This window comes from Miniopterus natalensis, chromosome 8 (assembly GCF_054644295.1).
Source record: "Miniopterus natalensis isolate mMinNat1 chromosome 8, mMinNat1.hap1, whole genome shotgun sequence".
In the NCBI taxonomy this organism is placed as follows: domain Eukaryota; kingdom Metazoa; phylum Chordata; class Mammalia; order Chiroptera; family Miniopteridae; genus Miniopterus; species Miniopterus natalensis.
In genome coordinates, this window is record NC_142088.1 from 584082 (window position 1) to 600266 (window position 16185).

At 64.1% G+C, this 16185-nt stretch overlaps 1 protein-coding gene across 1 annotated transcript in view; it reads right to left on the minus strand.

Moving 5' to 3' along the window:
• CROCC2 (ciliary rootlet coiled-coil, rootletin family member 2) overlaps nucleotides 1-13464 on the minus strand; it is a 44701-nt gene extending 31237 nt beyond the window's left edge. The window contains exons 1-10 of the mRNA XM_087819461.1: nucleotides 13387-13464; nucleotides 7267-7417; nucleotides 6185-6333; nucleotides 4155-4261; nucleotides 3023-3188; nucleotides 2636-2733; nucleotides 1860-2087; nucleotides 690-786; nucleotides 529-618; nucleotides 221-427 (exon numbers count right to left, since the gene is read on the minus strand). Coding sequence (XP_087675587.1) covers nucleotides 221-427; nucleotides 529-618; nucleotides 690-786; nucleotides 1860-2087; nucleotides 2636-2733; nucleotides 3023-3188; nucleotides 4155-4261; nucleotides 6185-6333; nucleotides 7267-7417; nucleotides 13387-13464 — 1371 coding nt within the window. The remainder of the gene's footprint in view (nucleotides 1-220; nucleotides 428-528; nucleotides 619-689; nucleotides 787-1859; nucleotides 2088-2635; nucleotides 2734-3022; nucleotides 3189-4154; nucleotides 4262-6184; nucleotides 6334-7266; nucleotides 7418-13386) is intronic.
• Nucleotides 13465-16185: the final 2721 nt, after the last annotated feature.

Here is a 16185-nt window from a genome sequence, read left to right on the forward strand (position 1 = left end):
TCGGGGCGGGCGTGACATGAGCCCCCTCCGGCCTGCACAGGCCTTTGACCACAGGCCCCAGAAAGGATGCACTGAGGATAGAGCCCCTCCTGGGGGCTGTGGGGCTCCGGGGAAGCCCTGTGGGTCCTGCTCAGGGGTGGGCCCAGCTGCCACACCTGTTAACCCCGTGGGTTCCATGCCCAGGTGGGGACCAGGGCACAGCTCTGCACTGGCTGCTCACCTGCTCCTGCCACCGCCGCCTCTCTATGGCTGTCTGCACGGCCTGTAGTGTGGGGTCCAGGGCAGATGGGGAGCGGGCCCGCGGTGGGGATGTGCCCCATTGAGGGGACGAGATACGTGGGGGGCTCCTCCGTGGACCCCGAGCCTTCTCCCTGTCAGGGCTGCTGCTCTGCACCAGCTCCTGGCCCCTCGAGTCCGCCTGGGCCACCTTCATGGTGCGGGGAGAGTGCTCAGGGCCAGGGCCAGGGGGGACCTTCCGGATTATCCCATGAGACGGGGAGCCCCCTGAGCCTCCGAGATGGCCCGCACCTCCATGATGATGCTCAAAACACGCCGCAAGGACTCTACTTCCTCCTTCAGGCTGTCTGCCGCCAGCTGGCCCCCACCGCGCCGGGACTCCTGCACCGAGCAGACCCTCAGCAGGTGGCACGTGCCCGACCCGGAGCCGCTGCATCCCAGGCCCCACGCACCAGTCTCTGAAGGTCCTTTCGGAGGGAAGAGATGGTTCGCTCCTTCTGTGAGTTTTGCTCTGTGAGCTTCTCCACTAGCCGAGTCTGCTCGGAGAGTCTGCCAGAAAGTCAGGGGTCGGGATGCAGAGTGGTCAGTGCAGAGCACGGAGTCCAAGGCGAAAGCTGGCCCTGGAGACTCCCCGGCTGAATCCCACCCCTCCGCCTGTGGTGTGGCCGGGCTCAGGCACTGGCACATCAGTCTGAGTGGGCCTCAGTCCCCGGTCTGATCAGATACCTCTTTCCTACTCTAGCCGTCAATGACTCCCGCTGTAAAGCCCAGACCCCAAGGTCGGCATCCGAGGCCCCCACGCTGACCCTGACTCAGCTCTGCAGCCTCGTGGTTGGTGGCCTCTGTGGTCCTGCCCTGTCCTTGGGGCCCAGCAGATGCAGAGCTCACTCGGGGGCCTTTGCGTGCCATTGCCCTGCCTGGGCCACCTCTCAGCCACCCCGAGCCTAACGGTGAGTGAGGATGTGTTTACCCCTTCCTTCCCAGGACCCGCTTTCTTCTCAAAGGCGCCTGGCTCCCCATGGCACCTGGGTCTCCTTTCCCGTGGCCCCAGGCACTCTGCTCCGGCCTGGGGTGCTGTCCCTGCAGGATATACTGGGCCACCTGCACCCCATGTGGGTGCAGGCTTTATCCTGTCAGCCTGGCAGAGTGTTTGTGGCCACATGAGCTCTCGGCACCCAGGCTCTGAGGAATTGTGCCCTGTGGTCTTTAGTGGGAAGCTGTCTCCCCGTTTTCTGCCGAAGGAAACAGACTTCAAGCCCTAGACGTGGGTTCTGTGTGCAGAATATCCACGCTTCCTCTGAAGTGTGGACCCCAGGTGGGCCCAGCCCAGCCCAGCCGCCTTCTCCTGAAGGACGTGCTTTAGGCCTGAAAATTCCACTTTCGGGAGCCAGCCACAGGGACAGTCCATGTGTGTCCACAGAGACCCTTACAGTTGGAGAGCTCTAATTTTGGCCTCCAGGGCTGCTTAAGGAGTTTGGACTCCTCCATCCATGGGAATGTCATGTGGCCCCTAGAATGACGCCTGCCTGCCACTGGGAACCCCGGCTGCTGGGCAGACAGGGAGAAGGCGCAGGGTGCCTCCCCTCCAACCTTCACTGTGTGATCGCCCGCTGGGGTCCCACCTGGCCTGCAGTGCCACCTTCTCCGCATCCCAGCGGCCCTGTAGCTGCAGCATCTCTCGCACTTTGTCCCGCAGCTGCTGCTCGAGCCAAGCACCGTGCAGGCCCTGCCGCTCCAGGGCGCTCGCCGAGCTGCTGGCCGACAGCCGCAGGTTGGAGTCGAGGCTCAGGCAGGCCGTGTGCAGGCGCCGGGCTGTCCTCGCTGCCTCTGCTTGCATGTCAGAGAGACCCCTGGGGACAAGGCGGCACCCTCAGGGGAGGCTCAGGACCCGCCGTGGGCTCAAGGCCCACGGGGTCTCACCCTGGCTGGGAGGGGCAGGGTCTGGTCACATGGGTCCTGCTTTCTGCCCTTAGCAGACCCCTCACCCCCATCCTCAGGAGAGGCTCCCACTGTCCCCATGTAACAGTAGGGGAGGGGTGAGCAAGAGCTGGGCAAGGCCACAGAGGACATGGACCCTCTGAGCCCAGCTTTCTTGTGTGCAAACGGGGTGCTGATAGGTACCTCGATGACCCAGGGCAGGCCTGAGAGGTACCCGGCAAGGACCCAGGGAACTCCTCCCCTCCTGCACCCTCACCTGCTGCCCTTTGTGTGTTGGTGCTTCTGCCCCCTCTCACCCTCCAGCCCCACCTCCACCCCCATAGGGCCCCCGAGGTCCAGCAGGGCTGGGGCAGGGGTTTGTGAGACAAAACGTCTGTGCCCATGGGAGCATCCTGGGGCCACCGCCTGGGCCACCGCCAGATGCCCCTTCTCCCCCACCCGGGTGGGGTGGCTGGCTCACCTCTCAGAGGCCGATCGCAGCTCAGCCAGGTGTGCTCGGAGCGCTGTCACCTGTCTCCACAGGAGGAGGAATTCCCGGGGCTGCAGCCCCAGGCGTGACTCTGAGTCTGAAAGGAAGGGCCTGGGCCCGCCTCGGGTGCAAGCCCAGGCCTCGGCGGTGAGGGGCCCTACGACCATCCATTCTCTACAACCTGCTCCTCTAGCTGTCACACTGGGCCAGGCCCCACCCGCCCACCCCGTCCTGCAGTAGTATGGCCAGTGCCTTGCCCCGGGAGGAAGCACAGCTGAGGCCAGCTTCCCCTGTCCCTGTCCCAGTCCCCGCCGCCCCCCACCAGCAGCCACAGGCCCTGGAGCCCGTGTCCCTGCCAGGGGGTGGAGGCAGGAGCACCTGTCTCTCGGTCCAGCGCTGAGCCTCCCTCAGCTCCAGCTCGCCCCGCAGGTGGAGCACGCTGCCCGTCGTCCGGGCCAGCTCGTCGGCCAGCCTGTCGTTGGCCTTCTTCATGTGCTCCAGCTGTTCCCTCAGGAGGGTGTTCACCTGGGAGAGGCCGGTGCTCCTGGAAGGGCAGGGACCACAGCGGTGGGACGTGGGCAGGTGGCTCTGCTTAGAGAAGCTCTGAGTCCCATCCCCGAACCTCCTGGGCCCAGCCGGCACCAGGACAACCCCCTGCATGCCCCTGAACAGCACTGACCATCTGTGGTGGGTCCCCAATGGCCCCCAAACCAGGGCCAGCATCTGGGTGCCACCCTAGCCCCCTTTTTCTCCCCCTCTGAGCTCTCCTGACTCTGCCCCCACAAAACTGTGGTTGGCTCCTCAATCCTGGGTGCAGAGGTGAACCCCGAGACAAAGAAAAGAGGCAGGGCTGGGGGAGGTGCCATCCTGCAGTGGGGCATGTGGGGATGGGGGAGGGGCAGCCCCCCCACCGTGACCTGGGGGCCTTCTCCAGGACAGGTCTGCAGGTGGCTGCACTCAGGGACGCCAAACCCACCATGTTGGGGGACCCACCCTCGAGAGCCAGTACCTCCCCGCCAGGCAGCAAGGCCACAGCAGGACATTCTCTGCTCCTGGGGCGTGAGCCTCCACTCAGTAATTCCCCCTCAAAACTAGTTTTCAGCCGGCTTCCCAGCACTCTCCTCCCTGTCCAGTCCCCAAGGATGGGCGAGTGCTGGAAGTAGAAAAATTCCACGCCTGACCCTCCCCAGGGCTGCAGGTGGAGACACTGAGGGCTCAGGCCTGGGACATACTTAGGTATAGGGCCAGGGAGACCCTCATGGCCTGTGGGACCTGCACCCCACACCTGAGGCCATGCAGGGTTGGTCCCCACCCTGCTCTGCCCCCTCAGTCCCCCGCTGGTCCCCCCAGCAGCCCCGAAGCCTGCAGCTGACTCCTACAGGCGAATTTGACTTAGAGCCACCTGGGGAAGAGGTTGGCCCACAGCCCCAAGGCACAGTGGGGTCCATTGCCTCTCGGGGTGATGGCCGAGCTCCCTGCAGCCCTGACTGCTGTGCCCGCCTGGCTTCACCTCTGCTCTGCAGCCTCCAAACGGCCCAGGGCCTCTTCCAGGTCCACGCTGTGCTCCAGCTCTGACCTCCGCAGCCGGGCCTCTGTGGTCTGCAGCCGGGCCTGCAGCTGAGAGGAACATTAGTCCAAGGGACAGCTTCAGTACAAAGCCCTCCCAAGGGGCTGGGGTCAAGCTGGGTGTGGGTCTGGAGAAGCTCAGGCTCCTCCACACGATGGGTCAGATGGGTGGGCGTCTGCACCCTGCCCCTGCATCAAGGGTGTGCAGCCAGTTTAGGGGGTGGCCTCCAGGGTCTGGATCGGTCACTTAGGGGGCAGGACAGCCAGCTGCAGAGAAGCCCTGGGATCATCCTCGGTGACAGGGAATGAGTATGGGGTCCCACCCTCCAGATGCTCCTCCTATGCTCAGAACTCCAGCAGGTGGGCGGGAACCACACCCCCCATGTGGGACCAGGCCTGCCCCAGAGCCTGAGCAGATGGGGGCCCTGGGGCTCTTAGGAGAAAGGAGGTACCAGTCCCCTCAGATGTGCTGACTCAGAGCACACTCTAAGGTGTCAGGGGAGGGGACTCAGGCCTGCAGGCAGGCTGGTGGGGGGCTGGGAGGTAAGAAGGTCAGGAGAGTCAGAGGCTGGGGACGCAGGGCCAGGGGTGCGGGAAGGCAAGTGTCCCCTCCTCAGCACCAGCCAGATGAGAGAGGAGGGGGCAGAGGTCCCAGGTGGATCCAGGGGCTGGGGCTGCCACGGGGGTTGGAGGCATCAGGAAGCAGTCTCGCTGTCCACCCTGACCCCCACTCGCCTGGGGAACTTGTGGGAGGCTCTGCCTCTCTGGTGCAGAACAAGGGAGCCCGGGCGTGTGCCGAGCTGCTGGGCCTGGGAGTTCAGGTCTGACTCATGAGGTTTACTGATCTGTCCGCAGGATTTCTGTGGCCTCTATTCCCACTGGCCAGTTCCCAACATCTCCCCACCCTGTGCTAGGAACACCCCCTCCCCCACACCAGTGGGCCCCAGAAGGCCCTGGGAGGGCGTGCAGTTCATGGAGCACCTCTGAGGGCTTCTGCCCCGAACCCCATGGGAAGGACCCTCACCTCACAGCCCTGCCCCAGGCTCCCTGAGGTTGCAGGCAACCATGAGAATGGGTGTCCACAGTGTGGGAGTTGGGGCGAAGGGCACCCCACCCTGGGGCCCTCAGGCACTTGGCACAGGGCACTGTCGCTGGTGGTGGGCTCAGCCCCAGTAATGGCAACAGGGCCCTGGGCACTCTGGCTGCTATGAGCCTCTGTTTGCTCATCTGGAGAGTGGGGTCATCTGTCCTGCCACATGGAGCAAGGGGGATCTGAACACAGCAAAGGCAGGGCTGGGCTGACCCAGCAGGGCCTCTGAGCCCCCAACACTGTTGGCCCGGCCCCCCTCATCCAGTCTTGCCTCAGAAGCTGTCATGCCTGGGTGGCAGATACAGGAAAGAGGCTCTGAGCAAGTGTTTTCACCTCTCTGCCTCGGTTTCCCCACATATAATGGGAGCCCCCCCCACCTCACACCTTATGACCAAATAGGCCTCCTGCTGCAGCTTGCTGGTCACTCTGGAAGGTACAGAGCAAGGATGACCCAGGAGGAGGGTCACAGCTGGTCCTCGGCTGTCAGGAAGGGGTGGGGCTGGGGGTGGAGCCAGTTCTCCCCAAGCTAGGCCTGAGGGTTGGGGCCAATTCCTTTCCCTTGCCGACTGCTTGCGGCCCTCCCTGCTCGGGCAGGTGCTGGCTGAGGGCTGGTGCTGGGCCAATGGTCAGGACTGACCAGGCGGACCTGCAGGGCTCCCAGGCAGGCTGGCACAAGTCAATGCCTTTGCTGGGCTGTGAGCCAGGGGTGGCCTGGCACCATCCTGCCCTTACCTTCCACCTCAGCCTCAGTTTCCTCATTGTTGTCCAGGGTTTGGACTCTGTGGCTGACGCACATCCTGAGACTTGCTGACGGTTCCACTGGTCCAACTGCCAGTCACCACCTCACCCTGGGCCTGCCTGCCACCCTCTGGCCTGCCACTTACCCGCTCACTGACCGCGTGGTATCTGCTGGCCAGCTCATCCCGCTCGGTGCCCACCTGGGCCAGCAGGCCCTCCAGCCGGGACAGCTCTTCCTGCAGGAGCTCCCTCTCCTCCTGCACCTGTGCCGAGGCGCCTGGCAGCTCCCGCAGCCCTGTAGGAGGCACCGGGGTCCGCAGGGGGGCCAACCCAGGCCCCCACTGCAGCCACGGCCCTGGCCTCAGGGTAGCACTGCCGGCTGGTCTGACCCCGGGACTGGATGTGGGGGAGGCAGACTCCACGCCCTGGGCTTCGCCTGCTCGCCGGTCAGGGGGCCTTCTCCTGCTTCCCTGCCTTTTATCAACATCCTTACCCCCAAAACAGACCCATGCCCAGGGTGATCCCCAAACCAATCACAGCGGAGTGGGGGCGCCCCGGCCCTGGGAAGTGGTGGGAACTGCTGATTCAGTGTAACCGGATCCCATCCCCAAGTAAAGAGTTGCTTTTCTAACCACACATGGGGCTTCTCTTTCCTTAACACACAGCGAGCTCCCGGTTCCTTCAGGGGGCACACGGACCCTCAGTACGAGGGGTCCTGCAACCCACACAGGGGGCGTCAGGCTGGCTCGGAGTTATGAGCACACTCTGAGGTCAGAAGCCAGCTCCTCGGTTGAAAGGCAAGGCAACGGGGAGGCGCCTCAAGGGGGCCTGGGGGCTGGGTGAGCACAGCTCTAGGAGTGGGGCAGGGGGCTGATCAGCATCTGTTTCCTGAGTGGCAACCCTAAGGGCTTTCCCTCATCTAATGAGAAACAAATGCGGGTGGAACCGCGGCTGATGGTCACAGATGTGTCACAAACAAAGGCAGTGCTGGCCTGGGAAGGTCCCTGTGGCCTAGCAGTGAGGACAGTGAGTATGGACACAGGACCCCCTGGGCCACCCTGTTGGAGGGCATGGCTCTGTGGCCCTTCACACAGGAAGGTGACAGGCCAGCAGGGGCCTGTCAGGGACAGCGGAGGCTCGGCCCCCTGAAGCTGGACTCCAGCCGTTGGCTGAGCAGCTCCCCTGGTGTCCCCTAACCCCCACCACCTCCCCCACCACCTCCATTCACCTTGGGGTGGCTCTTCGCCCAGGCTGCCGGCCACGATCTCACGGATTCGGGCAGGCAGGGGGGTGGGTGAGGCCCGCCAGCCTTCCCCACGCACGGTCAGTGCCCGGTCTTCTTTCCTGGCCGTGGGGCTCAGGACAGTGTCCTCCAGCCTCTGAAAAACACCCGCCCATAGACACCTGTGGCTCTCAGGCCCCTGGACAGCTGCCAGGCACCCCCGTATGAGCCCAGTGGAGTTAGCGGTGTGTGTGTGACCATGGAGCTTCCCCGGGGCATCAAAATGCCCTGGAGAGGACTGAGTGAGGCTGAGATCACCCAAGACGGTGCTTTGGCTTCTCCACCTGGACAGTGGGTGGCGCCTGCCTGTCCTGGCACCACCTGGCCAACCAGTGAGGAAGTATGGAGAAGGGCCTGTCCGAGAACGCCGGGCCTAGGTCCTCAGCCTTTGGCACTGCTTCGCCTCTGAGGGGCTGGCCTGAGCCCTCACACGTGCACCTCTCCAGGGGTGCTGGGAGGCAAGTGCCCTCGCTCGGCCCTCAGGGCCCCCAACCCCCCGCCCACCTGCAGCAGGCAGCCTAAGTTTCCACAGTGGGGGCTGCCAGAGAGGGGTCTGAACCCCACCAACATAACCCACCGGGGAGGGGCAGATAACTGGTGTCAGGACATGCACCCCTCCCTTCAGAACAAGGCCAGCTGTGCAGGCACCTGTGGGCCCTGGGGGGGGGCAGTGGGAGGAGAGCGAGGTGGCCTCCGGAGCAGCTGACCAGCCTCGGCCTGGGGCGTTTGCTCCACAGGAGGGCACAGCAAGGGGAGCGCCTGGTCTGGGGGTCCCAGGCTGGGGGGGGCCTTTCTTCTGGGTCTAATTGTGGTGCTGGCCGTGGGGAGGACTGTCAGGGGCCTTTGAACTCGGGGTGGGGGGGCATTTCAAGCCAGCAGGAAACCTCTGGACTGGAGACCAGGTAAGATCACCCAGGAGTGAGCCCCCTGCCCTGCCGCAGTCAGGGTGTCTGATTTTCAGGCTGTGAATTAACTATTAAGGGGTAACCGGGTGATTCCCAGGGGTTCTGGGGATGGATGTCCACTGCCAGTGGCTCTCCACGGTGGCAAACCAGGGTCCTGCTGTCACCCCCCAAGTCCCAGACACCCCTTCCCCTGGAAGCCCTCTCCCTGTGGCCCCTCAGAGCCCCTGCCTGCTCCCCCACCTGTGACACCCCAAATCTCCCTGCCAGCTCAGGGCCCTGGTGAGTGACCCCTGGGCCCCCCCACCCGGCTGGGGCGCGACACCTGGTGAGGCCGGCTCTGACCCCCGCAGGAGCCGGGGCGGGCAGCGGGGCCGAGTCCCTCTGCGTCCGGACTGAGCCCCGGAGGCCGTTCCCCGGGTCGCCGCCCCGCTCCGGCTGGAGCCCCCTCCGGCGGGTTGGACCTTAGCCCCGGGGGTCTCGGGGGGCGCCTTCCGCAGCCCGGCTCCGGGTGGGCATCGGCGCCGCCCTGGGGGGGGCAGGGCACGTGCGGGCCGCGCCTGGGGCCGAGCGCGGACCCGGCGCCAAGGCCGCCGGCCGCCCCCTGACCCGGAGGCGCGGGGCGCCGCCCCCCAGCCCTTTGCGCCCCGACACTGAGGCCGGGCGGCCCGCAGGCCCCGCCCCCGCCCCGCCCGCCTGGCCCGCGGCCCGCGCTGCCGGGAAGGGGCGGCCCGGGTCCCGCGCAGAGGGTCCCCCATCGGCCGGTCCCGCGCCGCGCGGCGCCTAATGGGCTCCAGCTGCGCCGGGTGCGGGCGGCGGGCGAACCGCTGCGGCCCGGGCGGGGCGCTGCCCGTGGCAGGGGGACCCCGCGGAGACACGGGGGGGGCTGCGCAGACCGGCTCGGACCCGCCGCCGCCTCCTCCAGGCCCCGCCCGGCGGGTCGCGGGGTCCCCCTGCCACGGGCAGCGCCCCGGGACCCCGGGTGGGCGGAGGGGGCGCCGGGGCCGACGCCCGTTTCCCCAAAGGCCCCGCTCAGCGGCCCGGCCCTGCCCCTCCCGCCACCCCTCGGACCCGAGGCCCCGGGAGGCCCCCCCCGGAGCGCGACCAGTCCAGGAGCATCGCGCGGGGTCCCCGCTCCGCCCGCGGGCGCGCTTCGGGACAGTGGGGGTGCCGCCTGCCGTCCGTGGAAGCGCGTGTGCAGGTCCGGGGGGGCCCTCGCCCGCGGCCCCCCGGAGGACGGGGGGGGGTGCGTCCCGCAGGTGGGGGGCGGCGAGGGCGAGGCCACCAGCTCCGCGGGCTCCTGCTCCAGGCGCGCAGGGGGCCTGTGGGGTCCAGGGCAGGGCCACCCAGCGGCTTCCAGAGGCGGGCGAGGCTCCCCGCGCCCAGACCCCAGTTAGGGGGCCCCGGGTCCAGGCGAGCCCGGCGGCGGGCACCGAGGGGCACCAGGCTCCCGTTTAAAATCACCCGGGAGCCGGCCCGTGTGGCTCAGCGGTTGAGCGTGGACCTGGGATCCAGGCGATCGGGGTTCGATTCCCCATCAGGGCACATGCCTGGGTTGGGGCTCGATCCCCAGTGGGGGGCCTGCAGGAGGCAGCTGATCAGTGGCTCATCATTGATGTTTCTCTCTCCCCCTCTCCCTTCCTCCCTCTGAAACCGATAAAGCTATAAAATAAATAACGATCACCCGGAGAGGCCGCGTCCAGGGGATGACCCCAGCTCCTCCAGGACGCAGCCAGTCCCCGCGAGGGGAGAAGGCTGGCGCTGGGGCAGGGCCGGCCCAGCAGTGCCACCCCGTGGCTGCCAGGGGCGCTGAGGAGGCCGCCCTGCTGGGCTCTGGCGGATGCAGGCCTGGCTGGTCCACGGAAAGGTGAGTTCCCTGTGCTGCTTGTGAAGGGAGGCGGCCGCCCGCCACTCACGGTTTCCCAGTAAACACTTTCATATCCATCATCTCGACCCAAAAGGCCAGCGTCTCACGGCCACTTTACAGGTGAGGAAGTTGGGGACTCATTCAAGGTCGGACACTCATGAGTGGCAGCGTTAGGACTGCGACCCCACCTGTGGGCCCCCAAATGCCCTCAACGGCTGTAACTGAGCCAGTACCCTCCCAGGGTCCAGCAGGCATGCTGGCCTCGCGTGTCCTCCCAGTGTGGCACCCTCCTGAGCCCACGCGGAGGAACCTGAGTCCACACCTGCCCACCGCCCGCCTTCCTCCTCCATCCCTGCCTGCTCAGAGCCTCCTGAGCCTTTCCACAGCCGCACCCTCATGGGCCTCCCTGCACCCCCAGGTGGTAGCTCGGACCCTCACCAGGGGCGGGCATAGCTTGAGGAACACATCTGAGGACAGGGCCCCCAGCCAAGTCCAACACCGGACGTCTGCTGGCCATCCTTCCGCAGCTTGGCTGCTGCAGAGAGGGCCCTGGGCCGGGGTGGCCACCCGCCAGGCTCCATTTCCTTAGAAGAAAGAGCTGCTCTGTGTCGGGGCAGCACCTGGCCCCTCCATGTGTATCTCAGCCCTGCTCAGTTTAGCTCTCTCACTGAGCCCTGGAGCCCTGGGGCAGGGTCATGCTTCTCATGGGTGGCAGTTTGGTCCTCAATTAATAATAAAGGGGCGATCCGGGCCAGGCATTGGTCCAGGCACTGGGGATGAGGGGGACACCTTCTCATTCACCTCCGGGCCCCCACCCCAGCCCCCAGCATGATTGATGTTTGGCACACAGCGGGCTCAGACCAGTCACACACAAATGACTGAAAACTTAGCCTAAAGTATGAATCACCAACTGCAGAATGACTCATGTCAAGGAACACTGGGGAGGGCAATGACCCAGTTGGTCATATTTGCTCTTACGTCCCCAGAACCCACCCAGGCTTCCTGGAGGAGGCGGCAGGCCAGTTGGGCCTTGAAGGATAAGTGAGAGATCAACAGCCAGAGGAGGCGCAGGTGGAGGGAACAGCAGACGCGAAGAAGCAGGATGGGCCTCCCAAGTCTGCACACGCGCACCGGCACGCACATGCACGTCTTCAATAAGGGCTTGTTTCCAGTTTATACAATTGCATTCAAATCAGTAAAAAAGAGTAATAACAAGAGAGAGCACCACAACAGAAAAATGGGCAAAAATTGAGAGCAGACACTTCACCGAAGAAGACATCCAAGGGGCCGGTAAACACAGGGACCTACACTCAACTTCACTAGTGATCGGGCCAATGACAGTAAAACCCTGGAACATTCACCCTAACGGCTGTGTAAGAAAATCGTAGGAAATGCCAAGTGTTGGCCAGGGTGTGCAGCAAGCAGCCCCAGCACCCTGTGGATTGGCTGGTACAACCTCTGTGGAAATCCACTGGGCAGCATCCACCAAAACCGCACATACACAACCCAGGACACGTGTCTGCCCTCCGGGGTAGGTCCCCAGCAGAGATGCACACACGCGGCCCCCAGAAACGTGTCCCGGAATGTTTATGGCTGTGCTGTGCATGACAGGCCCAACTGGAAGCCAGTCCAATGGCTGTTAACTGAACTGGATGAGAAGTGTGGAGAACCAGAAAGCAGTGAGCACACCGAGCCACAGGTGTGGTGCTACACAAAGAACCCATACGAGCCTGCTTTCGTCTTGATAAAGATCCTAAACAAGCCACAGGAATCCGCGCCGGGGGCGGCTGGAGTTCTGATGAGGCCCTAGTGGACGTGGGGGCTGGAGGGGGAGGGGGTTGCCGAGGGTGGGACGGCAGCTCTGGCTGGAGCAGGTGGGGCGTCAGTAGGTTTCTCCAAATGGGGAGCACACTCAAGCCTGGTTGCACATGAGGCCCCCCACCCTCCAGCCGCACGGTGCCCAGGCCCTCAGTTTCCCCATCTGCCGCCCTGACACCCCATCTGGACAGGCCCGTCTGGGCTCTGTGGCGCCTGCCTGCCTGTTCACCCCCTTGTCATGGCCCCAAGATCCCAATCACCGCTGGGTAATAACAGGTGTTGGCCACAGGGCTCCTTGTGGCCTTCAGATGGCGGTTTCCTGTGGGCAGCTACGCTTGCCAAGCACTGATACCGACAACCGACCTTGATGCCATCCAGTGTTTCTCTCACAAACCAGCCTGTCACTATGGCAACTGTGTCCACCCTTGACCCTCTATTTCCCCCAAATCTGGAGGGGATGATGGAACCCTCAAGGGTTGATGGGACCAATGGGACACTGCCTGAAGGTCTTGGACACTCTGTGTGCAAACCCCCCCACCCGCTGAGCTGAGAGCCCGCGGGAGCTGGACAGAATGTCACCCACACAGGCCACCTCACCTGTCTCATTTTATCAGCCTGACTCAAATAGGCTCTTCGCGCCTGTCCTGTGCGGGCACCTGTGTGTGTGTGGTGTGGTGCGTGTCTGTGAGTGTGTGTGTGCACGCACATGTGTGTGCTGACTCTGCCGTGCTATCTAACCGCCTGGCACCGACTGTGGGCAGTTGCTCTTCCCTGGGACCTGTATTGTTTATGTAGGACCACGTCACCCCCAGGGCAGTTCCAAGGTTCTAAGAACTGGGTTAATGAACAACCCGGAGTCACTGCTGCCTGGGATCCCCTGGGGTCAGTCAGGGTGGGGCTGCCTGGCTGTGGCAGCCAAGGGGGTGACCTAGGGGGGTGGGATGGGTGGCAGGGCTGGACAGTGGGCTGGGTCTGGGAAGCTGGACGAAGGGGAGAGGGGCACAGGGACAGTTCCCAGTCATTGTTGATGTTGTTATGCAGGAGAAAGTCAGAACTAGAACTTCTGGACCTCACAGGACAGACACTGGGGACAGTCCCACCCCCTCACCCATGGGCAGAGGTGATAAGCAGCTCTGGGGAAGGACTGTAGGCACCCACACTTCATTCACCGCAAAAGAAGCAGTAAACTAGATCCAGAGGTCAGCCTGGGAGGGTCCTCGGTTCGTCCCCCACCCTGTGTGCAGGCTGCAAACCCGAGGCTCAGCAAGAGGGGGCTCACCAGCTGGCTGAGGCCTCCAGACCCCTTTCCTAGTCAGTCTGCACTGTGTGTGTGTCCATGTGTGCTCTTGCTGACCACGTGAGTGTGCGCAAAGAGCACCTTGAGCTGAGGAGGTGTGGCCTCTGCAGGGTCCCTTCCCTCTCAAGGTGCCCTTGGAGCCTGCTCCTAGGAGGGTGCTGGAGGGCAGCCACCCCACTGACCTGGATCACGGTGTCCAGCCCCAGCTGGGACTGCTCTGCTGCATCCCCACTGCCAGGCTCGCTGGAGGCAGAACTCATCTCGGCTGGAGCACAGGACCCAGGAGAAAGCTGGGCTCCAGGCGGGGCGTCTCCTCCTGGGATCCTGGCCAGGGCCTCCTTCAGCTCACCGGCCCCTCACCTGTGCAGCACCTGCTCCCCTGTCCTGGGCTCCCAGCTGCCCTCTCTGGGTTGGGAGCTTGTGGACGACTGAGGCTTAGGCGTTGCTGTGGCAACCACGACGCTGAGGCCTGGGTTTCCCTGGAAATAGGAGTGCAGGCCTTCTTGCCATGGGGACTAAGAACGCTGTTGTCTGGAAGCCGTTTCTCCGGAGACCTGGAGACGCCCTGGATGAAGCTGTCCACCTGAGCAACCACACCCAGGGAGGGGCTGGCCTCTCCCCACGGCCCCCACACCTGCGGGGAAGGGCCCTGGGCCTTCCTCTGGGCAGTCGCCCTGGGGAGAGTCATGTGCTCAGTGGCTGCGCCAGTGGATGTGGCGTGCAGACCACTGGTTCCCCCTGAGGAGAGTAGAACTGTGATGCTCCCTAAGATTTGGGAAAGACCCGAGAGTTCAACAGGGCTCTGGTGTGTAGCAAGTGAGTAAACCGAGGCCTGGGAAAGGGAAGCCACCTGCCCAAGGGCCAGAGGAGGCCTTGTCCCCCTCACCTTGCTCCTGGCCGCGCCCTCTGGAATCTGATTTCCCTCTGGGCCCTTCAGGGTATCTGCTCCATGGGTAATGTGCTTCATCTTTTAAAAAGATATGTTTTTATTGATTTTAGAGAGAGAGGAAGGGAGAGGGAGAAAAAGAAACATCAATGAGAGAGAAACATCGATCAGCTGCCTCCTGCACACACCCTACTGGGGGATCGAACCTGCAGCCCAGCCTGGGAATGGAACCAGCGACCTCTTGGTGCCTGAGACTACACTCAGCCAGCTGAGCCACACTGGCCGGGCGGCTACGTGCTCCATACTTGCCAGGGGAGGCTCATTCCGGCTCATTCACCTGAACCGTCCCAGAGCCACACGAAGGACCAGCAGAGACATTCCCAGCCTATTCATCAGGCTGGTGGCACCCAGTCCCAATGGGGGAGGTGAAGGGAGAGAGGCAGGGTGGTGGGTCCCTGCAGATACAGAGCTCTGTCCCTCCCCACTAAGCTTCCTGGGGCCTCTGGACTGAGTCTGGCACTGGATGTCCAGCCAGGCCAGAGTCCCACCCCACCTGTATCCCCTCAGGGCATCCTTGTTCCAAGCAGGACCTACCCCAGCTGGGCTGATGCCAACAGGAGTCCCTCTTGGGAAGGGGCAGTGCTGGAGTGGGCCCTGCGGCCAGGAGCAACTGTCCCTCTGATGAGAGGAGGCCATTTGGGGGCCCTGGGGATGGGGTGTGTCCCTCCGAGGCCACCAGTGGGGATGGACACTGAGTGGGTCAGCATATCTGTCCCCAGGGCTGCTGGAGGGCAGAGTCAGCCCGGGCCTGGGCACAGCCCCAAAGAATTTTCTGGAATGAGTAGAACGCGTGATGGGGTCCTTGCCATGCAGAGAGCACCTCTGTGGGCGGGCGGGTGGGCAGGGCAGGCTCAGGGGGTGCACAGCTGGTCCTTACTCACGGCCTGACTCACCAGGCCCTGAACCTGCCTGCTCCTGGGGGCCCCCGGAAAGTGCTCAGCGGGAGGCAGACTCACCCACCTCCAGTCCAGCATGTGGCCACCTCCCCTTGTCAGTGCAGGAAGGCCCTCAAAGACGGGCTTCTCTGGGTTTGTCACCCTTCCCTCCTCCAAGCGGGGAGCTCTCTGGATGTCACGTGGCCCCACTGTGTCACCCACACACTCTGCATTTCCAGCTTCTCTGGGACAATCCGAGTCCTGGCAGTGCTGGGCCCACATGCGGGCAGGGGGACACAGGGCCTGGGCAGGGACTGGGCAAGGTGAGGAGGAACTCGGCTGGTTTCTACTTTTTCTGTCCCCTGCTGGCCCCGGGGACACCAGAATTTGTCACCCATGACCCAGATCCTCTCCAAGGCGGGAGGGAACCTCAACATTCACACGAAAGCTCTGTACTTCCCGGTGCTCGGCCGGTCACTCCCGCCCTTGGTTGGCCTCCCGGCCTTGCCCTGACATCAGGGCCTGCTGCGGATGAGACACTCAGTCCTTACGTGTCCTCCAAAGATGGGTCACACAGAGGACAACCGGGGAAGAGGGTGAGAGGCTGCAAAGGAATGTGTCCTCTGTCCTGGCTGCTCTTGGCCTCCGGCTGCCGGTCCCGCCCCAATCGGCTCTGGGATCTGCCTGTCTTCCCAACGCTGTCTGTGACCTTGTGACTCTCTGCCCCCGGGACCTGCGCTTTCCTGGAGGATCCACCTGCCCACCCCACAGACAGCCCTCCCGAAGGACAGGAGTGGTTCCTGCCGGTGGCCGTGGCTCAGCTGAGCCTGGCTCGCAGCCTGGACGGGCGTGTCCCCCCAGGTGCCGACAGGAAGCAGGCTGTGCGTTCCTCGGTTGTACCAAAATACAGCCCTGTTCCCGACTGTGGCTGGGGCGCTGCCCCGAACTGCTGACTGGTGCCAAGGCTGACCGTCCTGCTGCCCAATGGGTGGGCGCCCCAGGCCACTGGTCACTGTGTCTGTGTTCCCCTAGCCGCCTGCCCGAGCTTGAGGCCTGGCTTTGGGACAGCCCCCATCAGACAGATTTATCCCCCTGACCCCAGCCCAGCACAACTGCATTTCCATTTTCTTTTTTTTTTTTTGGTTAATTTTCACCTGAGG